We start from the raw sequence: 18,738 nt of genomic DNA on the forward strand, positions 1-18,738 counted from the left end.
TGGTGCAACCACTGTGGAAAGCAGTATGGAGATGCCTCAGAAAACTACAAATGGAACTACCATTTGATCCAGAAATCCCACTCCTGGGCATCTATCCAGAGAAAACCACGACTCGCAAAGACACATGTACTCCGATGTTCATTGCAGCACTATATACAATAGCCAAGATATGGAAACAACCTAAATGTCCATCGACGGAGGAGTGGATAAAGAAGATGTGGTACATATACATAATGGAATATTACTCAGCCATTAAAAGGAATGAAATACCAGCATTTTAAGCCACATGGATGGACCTAGAAATTATCATGCAAAGTGAAGTCAGCCACACAATGAGACACCAACATCAAATGCTTTCACTGACATATGGGATCTGAAAAAAGGACAGAATGAACTTCTTTGCAGAACAGATGCTGACTCACAGACTTTGAAAAACTTATGGTCTCTGGAGGAGACAGTTTAGGGGGTGAGGGGATGTGCTGGGGTTGTGGGATTGAAATCCTATACAACTGGATTGTGATGATCATTGTACAACTACAAATGTAATAAATTCATTGAGTAAGAAACAAAGTATTTAATACTAAAAAAAAAAGATGCAGTGATTAAACTATAGAACTGGATGAAGCCACTGTGGCGTTGTGGGTATAGGATGGAAGGTAAAAGTTAAGGTTTATCATTAGCAGCGAGGGTGGGGGCTGGGGGAGAGAAAAGGAGAGAAGACTTTTCACAGTGTTCATTTCTTCACTTTATACAGCAATGAGTAATATTATCCAAAGTTTAAAAAATATATTTTCAATCATTATAATTTCACAGCTTTTCCAGAGTTCCCATCATGGCTCACTGGTAACAAACCTGACTAGGGTCCATGAGGATACGGGTTTGAACCCTGGCCTCACTCAGTGGGTTAAGGATCCGGCGTTGCTGTGAGCTGTGGTGTAGGTTGCAGACACAGCTCAGATCCTGCGTTGCTGTGGCTCTGGCGTAGGCCGGCAGCTGCAGCTCCTATTTGACTCCTAGCCTGGGAACTTCAGTATGCCACAGGTGTGGCCCTAAAAAAACAAAACAAAACATTCACACTTTTCCTTATTTTTTGACTTTAGGAGAATCTTCTGATAATTGCTTTATTTTGAGAAAACAGCAAGTTCATCGATTATTTTCATTCCACTTCAGTTTTATTCTGTTAAATTCAAATAAAATTTAACCTCATAGTTCCTATCTAAAGATAACGTATGATACACATATGGCATCTGGTAAATACTAATGATGGTAATTTCTTTTTCTTCTTTTTTGTCTTTATTTAGGGCCACACCCACAGCACATGGAGGTTCTCAGGCAGCGGTTGAATTGGAGCTGTAGCCGCCGGCCTACACCACAGCCACAGCAATGCAGGATCCAAGCCATGTCTGCGGTCTACACCACAGCTTATGGCAACACCGGATCCTTTACCCACTGGGCAAGGCCAGGGGATCGAACCCGAGTCCTCATGGATGCTAGTCAGGTTCGTTAACAGCTGAGCCAAGACAGGAACTCCCAGTAATGGTGATTTCTGAGTGACGACACTACTCAGAATACTTTTTACTTCCTCTTATTTTTCCAGTGCCATTTTTTTTGAAAGAAAACCCATATTATTCTCATAATAACAATAAAATCATGATTCTTTCAAGGGAAAAAAAAATGTGTGACCAAGGCATTTTCTGCTTGTCTCCAATATTCCAAAACAAACCCTAAGTTTTTAATTGCAGAGGGTGAAATGGAAGTCTTGGAAGTATGATGAAGAACCAGTTAAGAGTCAGATACTTTTTGAAGTGGTGAGGTAAACAGATGAAATTTTAGAAAGAGTTAAACAGAGACCTCTTTTTTTTTTGGATGGTCCTTTCCTGTCTCTGTAACAGCAAATTTATGCCACATATTATTCAAATTAGTTCTTTCCCAACTTCAATATAAATGTCTCAAACACTCATTCATGTCTTATGTATAGACCTCCCTTTGTTTAAAATTCAGTCTTTGAATATGAAACCTTAGACTAAAATTTTAAAAAAGAATGAGGTCAAAACAGTTTCTTTCCACTAGTTTTAACCGGCCTTTCTTTTGTACTCACTTCCTTTTGTGAAAGTATAGACTTAATGAATGACTCCTTAATGAAGAGGCTGAAAGGCTGGGTGAACACACCAGCTTCTGGGGTCTTTCACAGATCATTCATCTGGTCATTAAAATGGCAATAACCCAGAAAGCAGAAAATAAATTCTCTATCAGTTTTCCTTAAAATTCAGTCAAGTTGGAATTTGCATTAGATAGGTAAAAATGAGTGTTTTAGCTCTCCTAAGAACATTTATACCAACAACTGGAAAAAAACTTTTGAAGAAACAATCCACAACTTGGGAGTGTATGGTGGGTGTCTTGTGTGACGGTGAGTTTGAGGGTAGCACCCAAACTCCAGCCATCCTATGGTGGGGTCTGTTTTTGAATGTTTACGGGTAAGGCAGCTTCTGGGGGGAAAAAGAAACAGGTCAGTTCTGGGGCTCCGCCTAGTGTGTTACAGACTTAATTCATCTGTCTGATTGCCTTGCTAAATCCTTCATCTTCAAATATTAGCCTAAATATTATCCAGGACACTTTTCTGCAGCCTCCCAATGTCTGGGTTCCCTGCCCTGCCTCTGTGGTCCTTCGCCTCCCCTATGTGTGCTGTCCTAATACTGCTCGCATATATTACCATGGCCTGGCTGACCTTGAACGACTCTCCCACCCACCCCCCGCAATGCTGCCATCTAAGGTTTTTTGTTTTTTTGTTTTTTTTTGCTTTTTAGGGTCCCTCCAGCTGCATATGGAAGTTCCCAGGCTAGGGATCAAATTGGAGCTGGAGCTGCCAGCCTACGTCACAGCCATAGCAATGCTGGATCCAAGCCACATCTGAGACCTACACTACAGTTCACGGCGACGCCAGATCTTTAACCCACTGATTGAGGCCAGGGATCGAATCTACATCCTCATGGATACTAGTCAGATTCATTTCCGCGGTGCCACAGTGGGAACTCTACCACCATCTATGTTTTGAAGGCAGGGATTCTAACCAGCTTTCTTTGTCACCCTGGCATCTTGCCCAGCTGCTGGTATGTCAGGTAGTCAATAAATGGTTGTTGATTATCATTGTCAAATTCATTGCAAAGTCATGACTGTTCTGAGGAGGAACTTTCTGAAAAACATAAGGACTTAAGGTTCTTAGGGGAGATATGAAAATGATCAGGTTATTTCATTGGAAGGATTTTCAACATTCATTTTTTAATGGCTGCACCCATGGCATATGGAAGCTCCCAGGCCAAGGAGTGAATCTGAGCCACAGCTGCAACCTATGCTGTCCTTTAACCCCTGGTGCTGGGCCAGGGAGCCAGCCTGTGCCTCTGCAGTGACCCAAGCCTCTGCAGTCGGATTCTTTTTTTTTGTCTTTTTCTAGGGCTGCACCCATGGCACATGGAGGTTCCCAGGCTAGGGTTCCAATTGGAGCTGTGGCCACCGGCCTACACCACAGCCACAGCAATACGGGATCTGAGCTGCGTCTGCAACCTACACCACAGTCCCCGGCAACGCTGGATCCTTAACCCACTGAGCAAGGGCAGGGACCGAACCCGAAACCTCATGTTTCCTAGTCAGATTCGTTAACCACTGAGCCACGATGGGAACTCCTGCAATTGGATTCTTAACCCACGGCACTGCAGGAGGAACTCCAGTTCTGAACACATTTTACAGGGGTGTGGGCCAGCGATTCTATCCTGCCAAGGACGCAGGATATTTAGACACTCTGGCCCAGACTCACCCCAAAAGGGAGATGGAGAGAAAAAGGATAATTATATGAGGAATTTAATACATACCTGAAAGCAATTAGACACTTCACCTGGAATAAAGATTAGTTCTACCTAGATCCAAAAGCAAAGAATCATCCAAAGCCATGTTATTTAACTGAAGGTATTTTGCCATCATCTGGTATAGTGGTGGAAAAAAGATCTTGGGAATTGGCGAGTTTTAATTTTTTATTATGTTTGGAACCTCCTGTTGCACAAACTGCACATCCCAAGATTTTCCAGGGCAGACACAATTTTGGATATTATGTCCTCTTGTTCATATAAATTAAAATACCTTCTACATACAGACATTTAGACAAACTACAACTCAAACACTCTCTTACACCTAGAAGTTGTGTGAAAACCCTTTAGCCTTTATTTTGAGGTTATAATAGATGATCACTATGATCGATATATATATATATATTTTTTTGTTTTTTTGCTATTTCTTGGGCTGCTCCTGAGGCATATGGAGGTTCCCAGGCCAGGGGTCTAATCGGAGCTGTAGCTGCCAGCCTACACCAGAGCCACAGCAACGCGGGATCCCAGCAGCGTCCGCGACCTACACCGCAGCTCACGGCAACGCCGAAACCTTGACCCACTGAGCAAGGGCAGGGATCGAACTCACAACCTCATGGTTCCTAGTCGGATTCGTTAACCACTGCGCCACGATGGGAACTCCATGATCGATATTTTTGGCAATGTTTCTCCTTTCAATTATTTATCTGGAATCAGATAAACTATAAATTAATGCCACCAAATGTGAAATTCCAAGTGTGGTGTGGCTATTTCAAAACCCTATACCCAAACAAATCATCAGAGTGAAAATAATTCACTGATGTTTAAGAAGCAGAAACAAAACCTTGAAGGAAAAAAAAAAATCAGAATTGGAAATTCAGTGAAGCTTAATTGATAGGTACACTTAAAGACCAAGGGCCATGCGGTCAAGGGAACTTTGTGGACCCAGGCTCTGACCTGCACTTTACCTGTTTCTGGATTATCTAAAATATTCTAGATACCCAACTTTTTTTTTTTTTTTTTAGGGCCGCACCTGCAGCATATGGAGGTTACCAGGCTAGGGATCTAATAGGAACTGTTGCTGCTGGCCTACACCACAGCCACAGCAACATTGGATCTGAGCCACGTGATCATTAATCCACTGAGCAAGGCCAGAGATTGAACCTGAGTCCTCATGGATCCTAGCTGGGTTCATTACTGCTGAGCCATGATGGGAACTCCTCCCACACCCAGCTTTTTAAACACATACTCAGGCCTCACTTCAATATTTCAGCTAGAGAGGGATTAGGGATGTCTTCACAATCTAGAGATTGTCTAAGAATAAGATTTTCTTTCCGGGAGATCCCGTCATGGCTCAGTGGAAATGAATCTGGACTAGCATCCATGAGGATACAGGTTCAATCCCTGGCCTCACTCAGTGGGTTAAGGATCTGGTGTTGCCGTGAGCTGTAGTCTAAGTCACAGACGAGGCTCGGATCCTATGTTGCTGTGGCTGTGGTGTAAGCCAGCAGCTGTAGCTCCTATTAGACCCTTAGCCTGGGAACCTCCATATGCCACAGGTGTGACCCTAAAAAGACAGAAAAAAAAAGATTTTTTTTTTCCCCTGCAAAAATTTAAAAACATGGAATGGCAGATAGGCACAAAACTCAGAACAAGGTTGGGGGGGTGGGGGTGGGGGTGCCGTGCTCAAGAAAGGAGAAAGGAGCAAGCATTTTCCAGGCTTCTCTCCTGCACCCGCATTGAGGCTGAGGGTGTCTGATATTTCCAGTTTCTGGGGATGGTCTCTGGGTTTGGTAAAACTCTGATTTTTAGATTACGGGTTATAGTTCATTGCAAAGCCAGCCGGTAGCAGGATGAAGTGGTGGTGGCGGTGGGTGGGTTGGCGGGGGCAAGGACCCCACTCCCAAACAATGTGTTTGTGGAGTAAGGAAATGATGGAGAGCCCCACTCAGGGCATGCTGGTCTCAGCCCTTCCAATGACAGTGAGGATTAGACATCAGTGTGTCCACATGCGAGTTAGGCGCCTGCATAAAGTACATCTAGAACTGGAGCCTCTGCAATTCGACTGATTCTGCATTCTGATGTGTGTACAAATGAGACCCTGGATAAACTAGAAAAACACCTGCTAGTCTCACTAAAAGGAGAAAGGTTAGAACTGCAGAAATGTTTCCTTTGTTCTGAAAAAGCATGAACAGCAGGTTCATCAAAAGCGGTGAGTACTCTTTCCGTTCACTACCCAGGGAACAACGGGATATCCATCCAAACAAGAATGAATTATTTTTTAGTTTTTAGTTTTTGCTTTTTAGGCCCCCACCCTCGGCATGCGGAGGTTCCCAGGCTAGGGGTCGAATCAGAGCCACAGCCGCCAGCCTACGCCACAGCCACAGCAATGTGGGATCTGAGCCGAGTCTTTGACCTACACCACAGCTCACAGCAACGCCAGATCCTTAACCCACTGAGCAAGGCCAGGGATCGAACCTGCAACCTCATGGATCCTAGTCAGGTTCATTAACCACTGAATGACAATGGGAACGCCCCAGACAAGAATGAATTTGAGGTAGGTCATAGATCTACATAGAGAAAGGGAAACACTAATAACAAAATGTTCCAAAGGCAGTACAGAGGGTCAAGGAGACAGAGCTCAGCTGGGGAGGGCTTGGTGCTCAGGCTCTGGTATAGATCTCAAGGACCAAAGAGGTCCCTGGATTCCCCTTAGTAAAATGCGCTAACAAACGTGCCTTCTGCAAAGTGAGCAAAAGCAGGGATGCCCACAGAGTGCTTAGTGCCATCCATGCTCAATGAATGTTGGCTGCTGCTATTCTTTTCTTGTTGAACATCGTACGGAGGGGAACTTGCCAGCCTGATTGATGCAGCATCACAAGGATGTGAGCTCATGGCACGTGACTGAGGACAAAGAGATCATGCAAAACCAGAGCCTTTTTTTTTTTTTTCTTTTTGATTTTTAGGGCCACACGTGCAGCACATGGAAGTTCCCAGGCTAGGGGTCGAATTGAAATCACAGCTGCTGGCCAACACTACAGTCACAGCAATACCAGATCCAAGCCATGTCTGTGACCTACACCACAGCTCACAGCAACATCAGATCTTTAACTCACTGAGTGGGGCCAGGGATTGAACCCACATCCTTGTAGACATTTTGGGTTCTTAACCCACTGAGCCACAACAGGAACTCCAAAACCAGAGAGGTTTGACGTCTCTTCTTTTGTAACAATTCTCACCTGCATGTGGGCTATTTTAAGTTGAGCTGGCTACCCTCCATGTGCTGTATGCATTCCTGAGGGTAATGGGTTAATTAGCCTGAACACTCTGCATCAGCCAAAGTCACTCATCTTCGAAATTCTGGAGATGTCTAGTAGCCAAAACTGTTTCACCTGAACCCCATAAACCTTTAGCTCTAACTTCTAGTTTGAAGTACATAGAGGGACGAGAGGCACAAGTTCAATGACATTATAAGGAACAAGATGAAGATGAAGGTTCACCAAACAAGCCCTGTGCAATGGTTTCCTGTGTACTTGCCACAACTTTCCAAAAGCTACAGACAGTTAGTGTGGATGAGAACTAACTGCTGACTGTCAAAGTTATAGAACCACACACAAAAGAGAGAGATTCAAGGAGTATACGAACCACATACAAGGCATGAATTTGGACAGGATCCTACTTGGACAATTTGGGGAACATTTTGAGGAAACTGGAGAAGGCAGAACATGGGATATAAGGTAAAGATAGGATAAACATTTACTGACATGAAAGTGTAGTTCATATTCATTGAAAACTGTTACAGGGAGTTCCAGTCATGGCTCAGCGGTAATGAACCCGACTAGTATCCGTGAGGATGCAGGTTTGATCCCTGGCTTTGCTCAGTGGGTTAAGGATCCAGCACTGCTGTGATCTGTGGAGTAGGTTATGGATGCAGCTTGGATCTGGCATGGCTGTGGCTGTGGTGTAGGCTGGCAGCTGTAGCTCCAATTCGACCCCTCGCCTGGGAACTTCCATATGCTGCACCTGCTGCCATAAAAAGCAAAAAAGAAAAAAAAAATCTGGAAGGATAATAAGGAATCGACAGTCCTGATTTGTAGAAAGTCATATACAATGTTTTCTTTTTTGTTCATCTGTACTTCTGAGATGTCCGTAGGTTGATTTCCTAATAATAACAGATTATTTTTCATTTAACAAAGACCTGATTCTAAAAGAAGGTGTAATGAACTAAGGGGAAGGTTCATGGAGGAAAATGGGAGGTGTGATCAACAGAACTGGGTCTTCCTGCGGGGCCAGGAGGTTAAGTGTGGGACACACACACACACTCTGAGGTGGGGTCGAGGGAAAAGAAGAAGCATTTAAAAATACTGTGGTCAATTCTGTGTGCTATGCTTCTCAGTGCAATAGGAACCCCATTGGGCTTCTCCACAGGAGGTCCACAAACTCCTAGAAGGGGCAGGGACCCTGAGGTCAACATTCAAAGTTAGTGCCAGAGTAGCAAGGAATCCATCCAAAGAAGGTTCAGAACCACTGTCCCAAATGTTAGCCATGTTGCCTTTCTTTTTTCTTTCATACCATGATTATACTGTTGTTTATTTATCTATTTTTTGCTTTTTTGCCTTTTAGGGCCACACCCTCGGCATACAGAAGTTCCTAGGCTAGGGGTCTAATCGGAGCTGTAGCTGCTGGCCTATACCACAGTCACAGAAATGCCAGATCCGAGCCACGTCTGTGACCTACACCATAGCTCACCGCAATGCCAGATCCTTAATCCACTGAGCGAGGCCAGGGATCGAACCTGCAATTTCACGGTTCCTAGTCAGATTTACTTCTGCTGCGCCACGATGAGAACTCTGCTGCTGCTTTTTAATAGTGGGTTCTTGGAAATGCTCTTTCAACTTCAAAAGGTCTGAGAGAAGGATGAGCAAGGTGGTTGGACCCTCTGATCCAAGTGACCCTCTTGCTGCTGGGTTAAGCCATGACCTCCCAGCTCTTGGCGGCACGAGGACGGCAGAATGTACAAGACCTCAGATTCGGGAAAATAAGCTTCTCAACGGCCCCCAGACACTGCTACCAGCTGGGACAGGGGAAAACAGGACTTCAGATTCTCACTCCCAAGACATACTGGGACTTTCTCCCCCACATAATCTCAGTCCTTAGCCATCCCCAAAGAATCAAAGTGAACTAGAGAGCCCTGACTTGATGGGATACATTTACCGCCTGCAGGGCAAGATCGTCAGAAATTTGGGAAAGTGCGAGCAAATTCAGGGATGGTGAGGGGAAGGACTCTGGCTTATCTTTGGAAGTCTCAGCTCAGAGGATTAACTTCTGAGCAGCAGGTTGCAACCTCTGAAATGTCAGGAATTCAATAAACAAACTGCTGGAGTCAATGAGCGATGCAAGCCTCTCATTAAAAATGGATTCCAGGAGTTCCCGTCGTGGCTCAGTGGTTAACGAATCCGACTAGGAACCATGAGGTTTCGGGTTTGGTCCCTGCCCTTGCTCAGTGGGTTAACGATCTGGCGTTGCCGTGAGCTGTGGTGTAGGTTGCAGACGTGGCTCGGATCCCGCGTTGCTGTGGCTCTGGTGTAGGCCGGTGGCTACAGCTCCGATTCAACCCCTAGCCTGGGAACCTCCATATGCCGCCGAAGCGGCCCAAGAAATAGCAACAACAACAACAACAACAAAAGACAAAAAAAAATAAAAAATAAAAATGGATTCCACCAGGAGTTCCTGTTGTGGTGCAGCCTTAACGAGCCCGACTAGTTTCCCTGAGGATTCAGGTTCGATCCCTGGCCTTGCTCAGTGGGTTAAGGATCCGGCGTTGCCTGAGCTGTGGTGTAGGTTCACAGACTAGGCTTGGATCCTGCATAGCTGTGGCTGTGGGGTAGGCTGGCAGCTGTAGCTCCAATTCAACCCTAGCCTGGGAGCTTCCATATTGTGGGTGTGGTCCTAAAAAGCAAAAAAAAAAAAAAAAAAAAGAAAGAAAGAAAGAAAAAAAAAAAGAAAAAAGGGATTCCATGGGACCTTGATTAATTGACTAGATAGCAAAAGGGCAAAAGACTCCTGGTATATCAAGCCTTTTTGAGCACAATCCATTATGCTCAAAAAAGTAACTGGAGCACTGAACTTCCACCCACCCAAACAGATCAAGTTCAAAGACCAACCACTCTTAGAGGCAAGTGTTTGCATGAGCTCTGGTGGCAAGTCCCCTGGCTCAGCTGGACAGGTTGAGCAGCCTGCCTGGGAAGGGCAGCGTGTGGTGTGAGATGCTGGGTGGAGCCTGTTCCTCTACAGTCCAAGTTCGGGGAGGGTTAAGCCAGGACAAGAAGCCCAGCATCTGAGTAGTGCATTCCTCTCTCACTCTTTTTTTTTTTTTAACCTTTTATTTATTTTTCTACTGCACAGCTTGGTGACCCAGTTACACATACATGTATATGCTCTTTTTTCTCACATTATCATGTTCCATCATAAGTGACAAGACATAGTTCCCAATGCTACACAGCAGGATCTCATTGCTAATCCATTCCAAAGGCAATAGTCTACATCTATTAACTCCAAGCTCCCAGTCCATCCCATTTCTCCCCCTACCCCCTGGAAACCACAAATCTATTCTCCAAGCCACATGTTCATTGCAGCACTATTCACAATAGCCAAGACATGGAATCAACCCAAACGTCCATCGATAGGTGGTAGGATTAGGAAGATTTGGAATATATGCACAATGGAATACTACTCAGCCATAAAAAAGAACAAAATAATGCCATTTTCAGCAACATGGATGGAACTAGAGACTCTCATACTGAGTGAAGTAAGTCAGAGGGAGAAAGACAAATACCATATGATATCACTTATATTTGGAATCTAATATATGGCACAAATGAAACTTTCCACAGGAAAGAAAATCATGGACTTGGAGAAGAGACTTGCCTCTCTCAATCTTAGAGATTCAGAAGTGTTGCAACAAGTCGGCAGGTTACACTTTCAGAAATATACATAATCTTTGGTGTTCCTTAATGTTAAGTGTGTTTTTACAAGGTGTGACACTTATTCCTATGTCAATTTTCTTTACCATGAAGATTGGGGACCATCTTTCCCTCCCACTGGATTCCCCAGGTGTGTGGAGTCCTGGGGGACAGAAAATCCTGCAGTTATCATATTCTCAAAATACTCTGCAGAAGTGAGGTGAGAAATGGAGGGGAGCATCTTCAAGTGCCCAGTGAGAATGGCTGGGCAAGGAGGAGTGGTAAAAGGGTATTTTGCAAAATATAAAATCAATAACAGAAAACAAAAAAATAGAGTTGATCCCTGATAAGCTGGAAAAGAGGCAAGATATAAACCTATGTATATGTGTGTGTATTTTTTGGCAGTGCCCATGTCATGTGAAATTCCCCAGGCCAGGGATCGACCCTCATCATAGGAGTAATCAGAGCCAGAGCAGTGATAATGCTAGATCCTTAACCCGCTGATCCACCAGGGAACTCTAAGGCAAGATATTATGACAGAATTTAAGGGTTTGTGAATGGTGGGGAGGACAAAGCCCTAAGATCAATGGTCTAAACTTAAGCATTGAAAACGTCGCATATTAGATTAAGACTAAGTGATCAAGGCATTCAAAAAGCCAACTATTAAGAGTTTGGATAGCTGGTTGGGAATCTTCTAGATTGCTTTGCCTTCAAATATAATATAGTTCCTCTACTGGTTCACCTTGATGCTGACCTGGAGGTGGGGAAACTAAGCCAGGCAGGAGTTCGAGGACTTGGCCAGCAGTTCAGAGCTTGGGCACTGTTGTACTTCCAGCTCCCAAACTGGAAAAGCTCGGGATTACCAGCACAGGGCACTGGGTAAACCAAGGGGCTGGGATGGTTTTGGAACCTGTTCCTTTAGTTTTCTCCGGGGACCCCACAGGCAGCCCTTCCTTGACTCTTTGCTAAAATGCCTGCTGCTTCATTAGCATCTACAGAGCACAAGGGACCTCTGGTGACAGGTCAGCTATTTGAGCCCCATACATACCTCATCTCCATGCATATTCGCCACGTATTTGAATTCTGGAATCCCAATTCTGTGTTCCTTTGGAGAGTGCCCCACGACGAGAACCCACAGGTTTCTGCCTTTACAGGGAAGAAAAGGATGGAGAAATGAGCCGTCTTTTAAAATGACAAGTCAACTCTGGGAGAAGAGAAAGAGAACAGTGAACAAACGCTGCTGCTTCTCCCACTTGATCAATGAATGCTTCACAGCGACTTTAGCTTATAGGACTATATGCTGAAAACACTTTTAGCTTATTGCCAGCTAAATCCCTTGCAATAAGCACAAATATTTTTCTCATCCTAGAATGTGACTTTTTATTTATTTTTATTTATTTATTTATTTTTGTCTTTTGAGGGCCACACCCACGGCATTCAGAAGTTCCCAGGCTAGGGGTCGAATCAGAGCTATAGCTGCCGGCCTACACCCCAGCCACAGCAATGTGGGATCCGAGCCGTGTCTGTGACCTACACCACAGCTCACAGCAACACTGGATCCTTAATCCACTGATCAAGGCCAGGGATCGAACCCCCGTCTTCATGGATACTAGTCAGGTTTGTAACTGCTGAGCCACAAAGGGAACTCCAGAAATGTGACTTTTTAAAAGTCAAGATTTATTAAGGCTACCTAGATCTAATTTTTCTAATATGATTATATGGTTTGCTCTGCGTTGCTGGTGCTTTAGAGAAGTGATCTTGCTCAGTCCCACAATTATACAAAGTCAAAAAGATGGTTGAGCAGGAGGATGCTGTAACTCCCAGAGGAAGGACATGAAAAAAGCAACAGCAAGAAAACACGGAACTCAGAAGGGAGATCGTTTTTAAAGTGAATCTTGTCATATCCAAAAGTTCCTGTAACCCAGCCTCTCGGCAAGGAAGTGCCCCTTGGTGATCCTGAGTCCCATCCTATAAACTGGGAACCACCTTCCCTCCTAATAATGCCTCAAGGAAAACTTGCAAGTCTTGGCACTGCCATAGGTGGTGTGATTTGGACAAGGAAGGGCAGGAAGAAAAGATCACGCAAGATCTGCCCTGGGCAGATGTTACAGCTGCATCTCTGGTGCACACTATCTCAGGCATTCCCTCGTTCTGACCCAGTGAGATGGAGTTTTAACCAGACTTTACAAATGAAAACATCGATCTTCAAAAAATATGCAATGAACTGCTTGTGATCACACAGCCAGTAAGAGGCTGTGATTCAAGCTCCACAGCTAAGACCCGAGTCCTGGCCTAACTGACCCCAATTCTAGGGCTCTTGCCATTCGTGAAGACTGCCCGTCTCTCGAGAAGCTTGGTTTCCTAATCAGTAAAATGAAGAGGTTCCTTTTGATTCTAAAATCATCTGGCTCTTTTAGTACAAACACTTCAAAATTAGAGATTGGGGAAATGGCTGTTTGCTATCTATCACCTAGATAACAAAGTTCACATATCTAGATACAAAGCCTTCTGTGGAATTTAAGAACCCAGGAAAGGAATTTAACAGAGGCTTGTGGGCTAACAGTGGAGCAGGTTTCTGCAGAATTTCAGGTGTAGTTCCTTCAATCTAGAACTCCCACAGGCTGGAGAATTCTCGGTTGCCATAGGAATCTAAGGAGAAGCAGATACTGGATCTGTCTTATTCACCACTTATTCTTTTTTGTTTTTGTCTTTTTCTAGGGCCGCACCCATGGCGTATGGAGATTCCCAGGCTAGGGGTCTAATCGGAGCTGTAGCCGCCGGCCTACGCCAGAGCCACAGCAACTCGGGATCCGAGCTATGTCTGCGACCTACACCACAGCTCACGGCAACGCCGGATCCTTAGCCCACTGAGCGAGGCCAGGGATCGAACCTATAACCTCATGGTTCCTAGTTGGGCTCATTAACCACTGTGCCATGGCGGGAACTCCTCACCACTTATTCTTAATTTATTACAACAATTAGAGGCCAATTCATCTTGACGGGGCGATGCTTTAAATTTACTAACTGCAGAAATTCTCAGAAAACACCGCCAAAGGCAGGTTATCTGATTGATGCCACCTGTTCAGTGCAGAAGGCTCATTTCACTCATCCAGCCCCACATCCATTTACTTAGTCACATTATATCTCTGCATGTAACCAGGCAATTAAATCCTACAGTTAAGTCTCACTCTCTACACCCAGCGAGTTTCTGATCTAGCAGAGAAAAGCAGCGTGCAAACATGCCATTACCCTAGACTGTGACATACACGATTGCAGGATGTGTATAAAGTCCTGCTGTGGCTGTAGAATAAAAGAAGACATGGTTAATCTTTTCCAAGGAGGGGATCATGTAAAGCTTTACAGATGTAGGGTTTTAGAGCTGACTTTTTTTTTTTTTTTGTTCTTTTGTCTTTTCTAGGGCCGCTCCCACGCCATATGGAGGTTCTCAGGCTAGGGGTCTAATTGGAGCTGTAGCCACCAGTCTATGCCAGAGCCGAAGCAACGTGGGATTCAAGCCGAGTCTTTGACCTACACCACAGCTCATGGCAACACCGGATCCTTAACCCACTGAGCGAGGCCAGGGATCAAACCCACAACCTCATGGTTACTGGTCAGATTTGTTTCCCCTTAGCCATGACAGGAACTCCTGATTGGTGTATTTCTGACTCTCTATGTGCAATAGGTGACCTGTAATATAAAGGATAGTGCAAGACAACAAAAATCCTGACTTGATAGGGTATCCAATACTATTTTGTTTAAGGAGGGAGGGAACGCAAACCAATAAAACCTAAGTGAAGAGGTACCTGGGTGGTAACTCAATCTCAATTTTAGCATGAATGGCCCCTAAGTGACCTGCAAGATGAGAAACTTACCTTGAATAACCTTCATGGCACAAGGTCTGAGAATGAAAACCAGCCAGTAAACCCGGAGTCACCCAATGCCTTTGGAACGACAAGCCTCTTGAAGGCTTTTAACCAGACTCTCCAACAAACACTGGAGATCTCTGGCTTAGACCAGAATAAAGGCACAAAGGACAAACTGTTGACTTTGCACAGCTTGATTGCCAAGTTAAGGGTAATTTAAACAAGCTTTTTTTTTTTCTCCCCTACCAAGGTTGGGCAAGCTACCTTTATTCCCTAAAGTTCCTGCTAATACCAGGGGGTGCCGAAGAGTTCTGAAATGCTCAGCCACTCTCTCCTACCAAATGAACAAACCTTAGCTTCCAAAGTTTTCAGCCTCTATATCCAGGAACTCACTCGGGCTTGATGTAGAGCCCCAGGATGTGACATGGTGCCCAGCTGGGTTTGCTGGCAGGACCAGGGGAAGTCTTACAATTTAGAAGGCTTCACAAAGATTCACAAAGCAAGCAAGCTGACAACAAGACACTGCAGGTGTTCATGAGGAAGGAGGAGAGCTTGGAAAATAAAGTGCAGCATCAACAGGTAGAAATGGGAGACTGTCATTCCCACATCAGAATCACCTGGAACCTGGGAACAATGCCAATCCTGGAGCCCGTCTCCTAAATCAAACTCTAGGGAAGGAGCCTGAAAGCTGCACTTAGCAGGCTCCCTTGGTGAGTCTGAGGCCACTGAAGTTTGGAAGCTGCTGAGACTGAGGCAGTCCATCTTGAGGCGAAACCATCTCATTTTACATATAATCATGAACATGTTTCTGTATTAACAAATGCGGAGTTCCCATTGTGGCTCAGTAGGGACAAATCTGACTAGCATCCATGAGGACGCAGGCTTGATCCCTGGCCTCGCTCAGCGAGTTAAGGATCCAGCACTGCCGTGAGCTGTGGTGTAGGTCGCAGACGCAACACGGGTCCCTGGTGGCTGTGGCTGTGGTGTAAGCCAGTGGCTACAGCTCTGATTCAACCCCTAGCCTGGGAACCTCCATATGGCGCAGGTGTGGCCCTAAAAAGAAAAAAAAATGCAGTTTGACTGTATCTTTTAAAACAGCTGCTTGATATTTTATTATATGAATGCAGTATCATGTAGCCAACCATTACTCTACTGTCAGGTGTCTGACCGTAGGAAATTTTATGTAAATTACAGCATGTCCACTAAAATTATGTATAGATTTTATAATATAAAAATATTTTAGTGAAGTTCCCTGTTGGCTCAGTGGGTTAAGCATCTCCTGTTGTCACAGCTGTGGCTTGGGTTTAATTCCTGGCCTGGGTACTTTGGGTGTGCCAAAAAGTATTTTATCATGTGAAAGAAGTCAGGATGCAAAATTATATAACTACCGCCATATAAAACAGATTGTTCTTTAAAAACATACCATAGAAGGAAATAGCTCCGTAGCATACAAAGCCTCAAGTGAAATAATGGATGAGTCCCTATGAGAATTGAAAATGGCACATTGTCAGTGATAAGGGGCTAAGGGACGGGGTGATAAAACCAAGTTTTGCTTTTTCTATTTTTCAATATTTCCAGTTTTTTTAAAAAATAAGGGTTCCCATTGTGGCTCAGCGGAAACGAATCCCACTAGAATCCATGAGGATGTAGGTTCCACCCCTGGCCTCGCTCAGTGGGTCAGGGATCCGATGTTGCCATGAGCTGTAGTGCAGGTCACAGACAAGGCTTGGATCTCATGTTGCTGTGACTGTGGTGTAGACCGGCAGCTGTAGCTCTGATTCGATCCCTTGACTGGGAACCTCCATATGCCATGGGTGCGGCCCTAAAAAGCAAGAAAACAAAAAACAAAAACAAAAGTAACAGGAGTTCTTTGTGGCTCAGCGACAACAAAACCGACTAGGATCCCTGAAGAAGTGGTTTGATCCCTGGCCTTGCTCAGTGGACTAAAGGATCTGGCATTGCGGTGAGCTGCAGTGTAGGTCGAGAAGCAGCCAGAACCCCTAGTTGCCATAGCTGTGGTATAGGCTGGCAGCTATAGCTCCGATTTGACCCCTAGCCTGGGAGCTTCCATATGCCATGGGTGTGGCCCTAAAAAGACAAAACAAAACAGAACAAAATTAAAAAAAATACCAAATTTTATCATTTATTAAGTTACTATATCTTATCAGATACTATGTACAGGGCACTCTGCTATGCCCTTTATAATACTTGATCTTGACAAGGCCTCTAGGTGGCAGGTGATCGTCACAACTCACTGTTAAGGAAACTGATTTAAGGGGCAGAAACAGGGTTCAAACCCAGGTCTGTCTGATTCCAAAAATCTGCGTTTTTCTGATGACTCCAGGCTGCCTCAGTCTCCCTGAAAAGTACTAGACAGGCCAGGGCAAACCCCACCCCGGGGGAAAGTTCCCGAGGTTCTTTCAGCACTGGTACCACCACTGTTTACACCTGGAGCCAGTTCCAGGCTGCTGCCAGAAAAAGACACCTGAACCACAAGGACTTTCCTGATGTCACAAGCCATCAGAGTCTCTCTACTCTCAGGTTTCAGCAGGACATGCCCAGAGTGAAGCTGAGACCCTGCGTGGGTGGCTGGGTCCCAGGAGCACAGCTGCAGTGATGATGAGGCCTGTTGTACGCACGGTCCCACCCACGAGGTTCTGGTCTCCAGGGTGATGGATCAGTTGTTGCCCAGACTTGCATACTTCTCCGTGTCCTTACAATTACCCTCTGACCTAAGTCAAAGCTTGGGACAGCTTGCTCCACACACTGAGTTTACATACTCATACATACGTGAGAATATGGGCTCGACTAGCAAGGCTGTCATAAGGCTGCTGAGTTTCTCCTGTCTTCCCTGAGAAGCAGCCAGAGACCTGACACCGAACCTCCAATCTCACTTCTGCACGTTCCCACGAGCACACACACAAAGAGCCTGCCACACGGCACGCAAAGCCCTGCGTCAAATAAAGTCCCCAGAAGAATGGAAACTAGCACGTGACTGCAGGCAGGTTAAAGCCTCAGCCTCCGAAGTCATATATCCTCGGGCTTGGAAGTGGAGAAAGAGGTTCCCACTAAGTAGCTCATGACAAAAACCCAAACAGACACAAACAGCAGCAAACAGAACAGGGATGAAAGTTTCCACACTGGCTCTTGCTTGCATGGTAGTATTAGTCACAGCTCGTAGCATCCTATGTATCTTCAGTCATCCCTGACAACTGTAAGTGGGAGGTCCAAATATTATCCTTTCACACAAGTGGATGCAACATCTTTGGGAAGCTCGTGAGGCAGCGGTTCTCAACGTGTGGTCCCAGGACCGGCACCAGCAGCATCACCTGGGAACGTGTTAGACACGTACATTCTCAGGCTCCACCCCTTAGGTTCTGAGGCAGGGACTCTGGATGTGAGGACCAGCTGTCTGTGGCCAAATGAGCTCCCCAGGAGCTCAAGTCTGAGGACCACAGTTTCAAGGGATGGAGCTGGGTAGCCTATCCAGAGTCCACTCTCCCCTTAACCAGGACGCTGCCCTGCTCCAGCCACTCAAATGATGGAAAAGATCAAAGAAACGGGAACTTGGGCCCCAAGTGTGCCATGTGGCATTTCTGGTGTTGAGATTTTTCTCTTGCTCCCCTCAGAAGAATAGGAAATGGAAGGCAGAGATTGAGAGGACCCTCTGAGGATGGTTTGAGACGTCAAAGCTGCCATTCCCTCGCTTCGGTGTGCAAATCTCAACTGGTTTGCAACCTGGTACACCAGTCTGTCCTCACACTGCTCTCTGTTCAAGGACAACAGGCAAGCTGTAGTGACTTTGCCCCAGTGTTGTGGAACCTGGGCTTGGCTGTACTTCAGAGATCTGTCTGCTAGGTGTTTGCCTTGCAATGAGTTTGGCTATCAGTCAACAAAAACTAGGTTAAAAAGCTAGGCTGGATGGAGCAGCATCAGGAAAGAAGTGGACAAAACCCATCTGTTCCATATATAGCCTGTCTCTGGGATGCAAAATTCAGACACACTCCCTTCCCATCATGGCAAACGGTCCGGCCTTCACTGTGGCTTCTGGACCAGCTCAAG

General features: G+C 45.3%; 1 protein-coding gene across 1 annotated transcript in view; it reads right to left on the reverse strand.

The window, feature by feature from the left end:
- CPM (carboxypeptidase M) overlaps positions 1–18,738 on the reverse strand; it is a 97,419-nt gene that overhangs the window by 36,064 nt on the left and 42,617 nt on the right. Inside the window, exon 3 of the mRNA XM_047787168.1 lies at positions 11,862–11,959. Within this exon, the coding sequence (XP_047643124.1) occupies positions 11,862–11,959 (98 nt within the window). The remainder of the gene's footprint in view (positions 1–11,861; positions 11,960–18,738) is intronic.

Source organism: Phacochoerus africanus, chromosome 7, assembly GCF_016906955.1.
Source record: "Phacochoerus africanus isolate WHEZ1 chromosome 7, ROS_Pafr_v1, whole genome shotgun sequence".
NCBI lineage: Eukaryota > Metazoa > Chordata > Mammalia > Artiodactyla > Suidae > Phacochoerus > Phacochoerus africanus.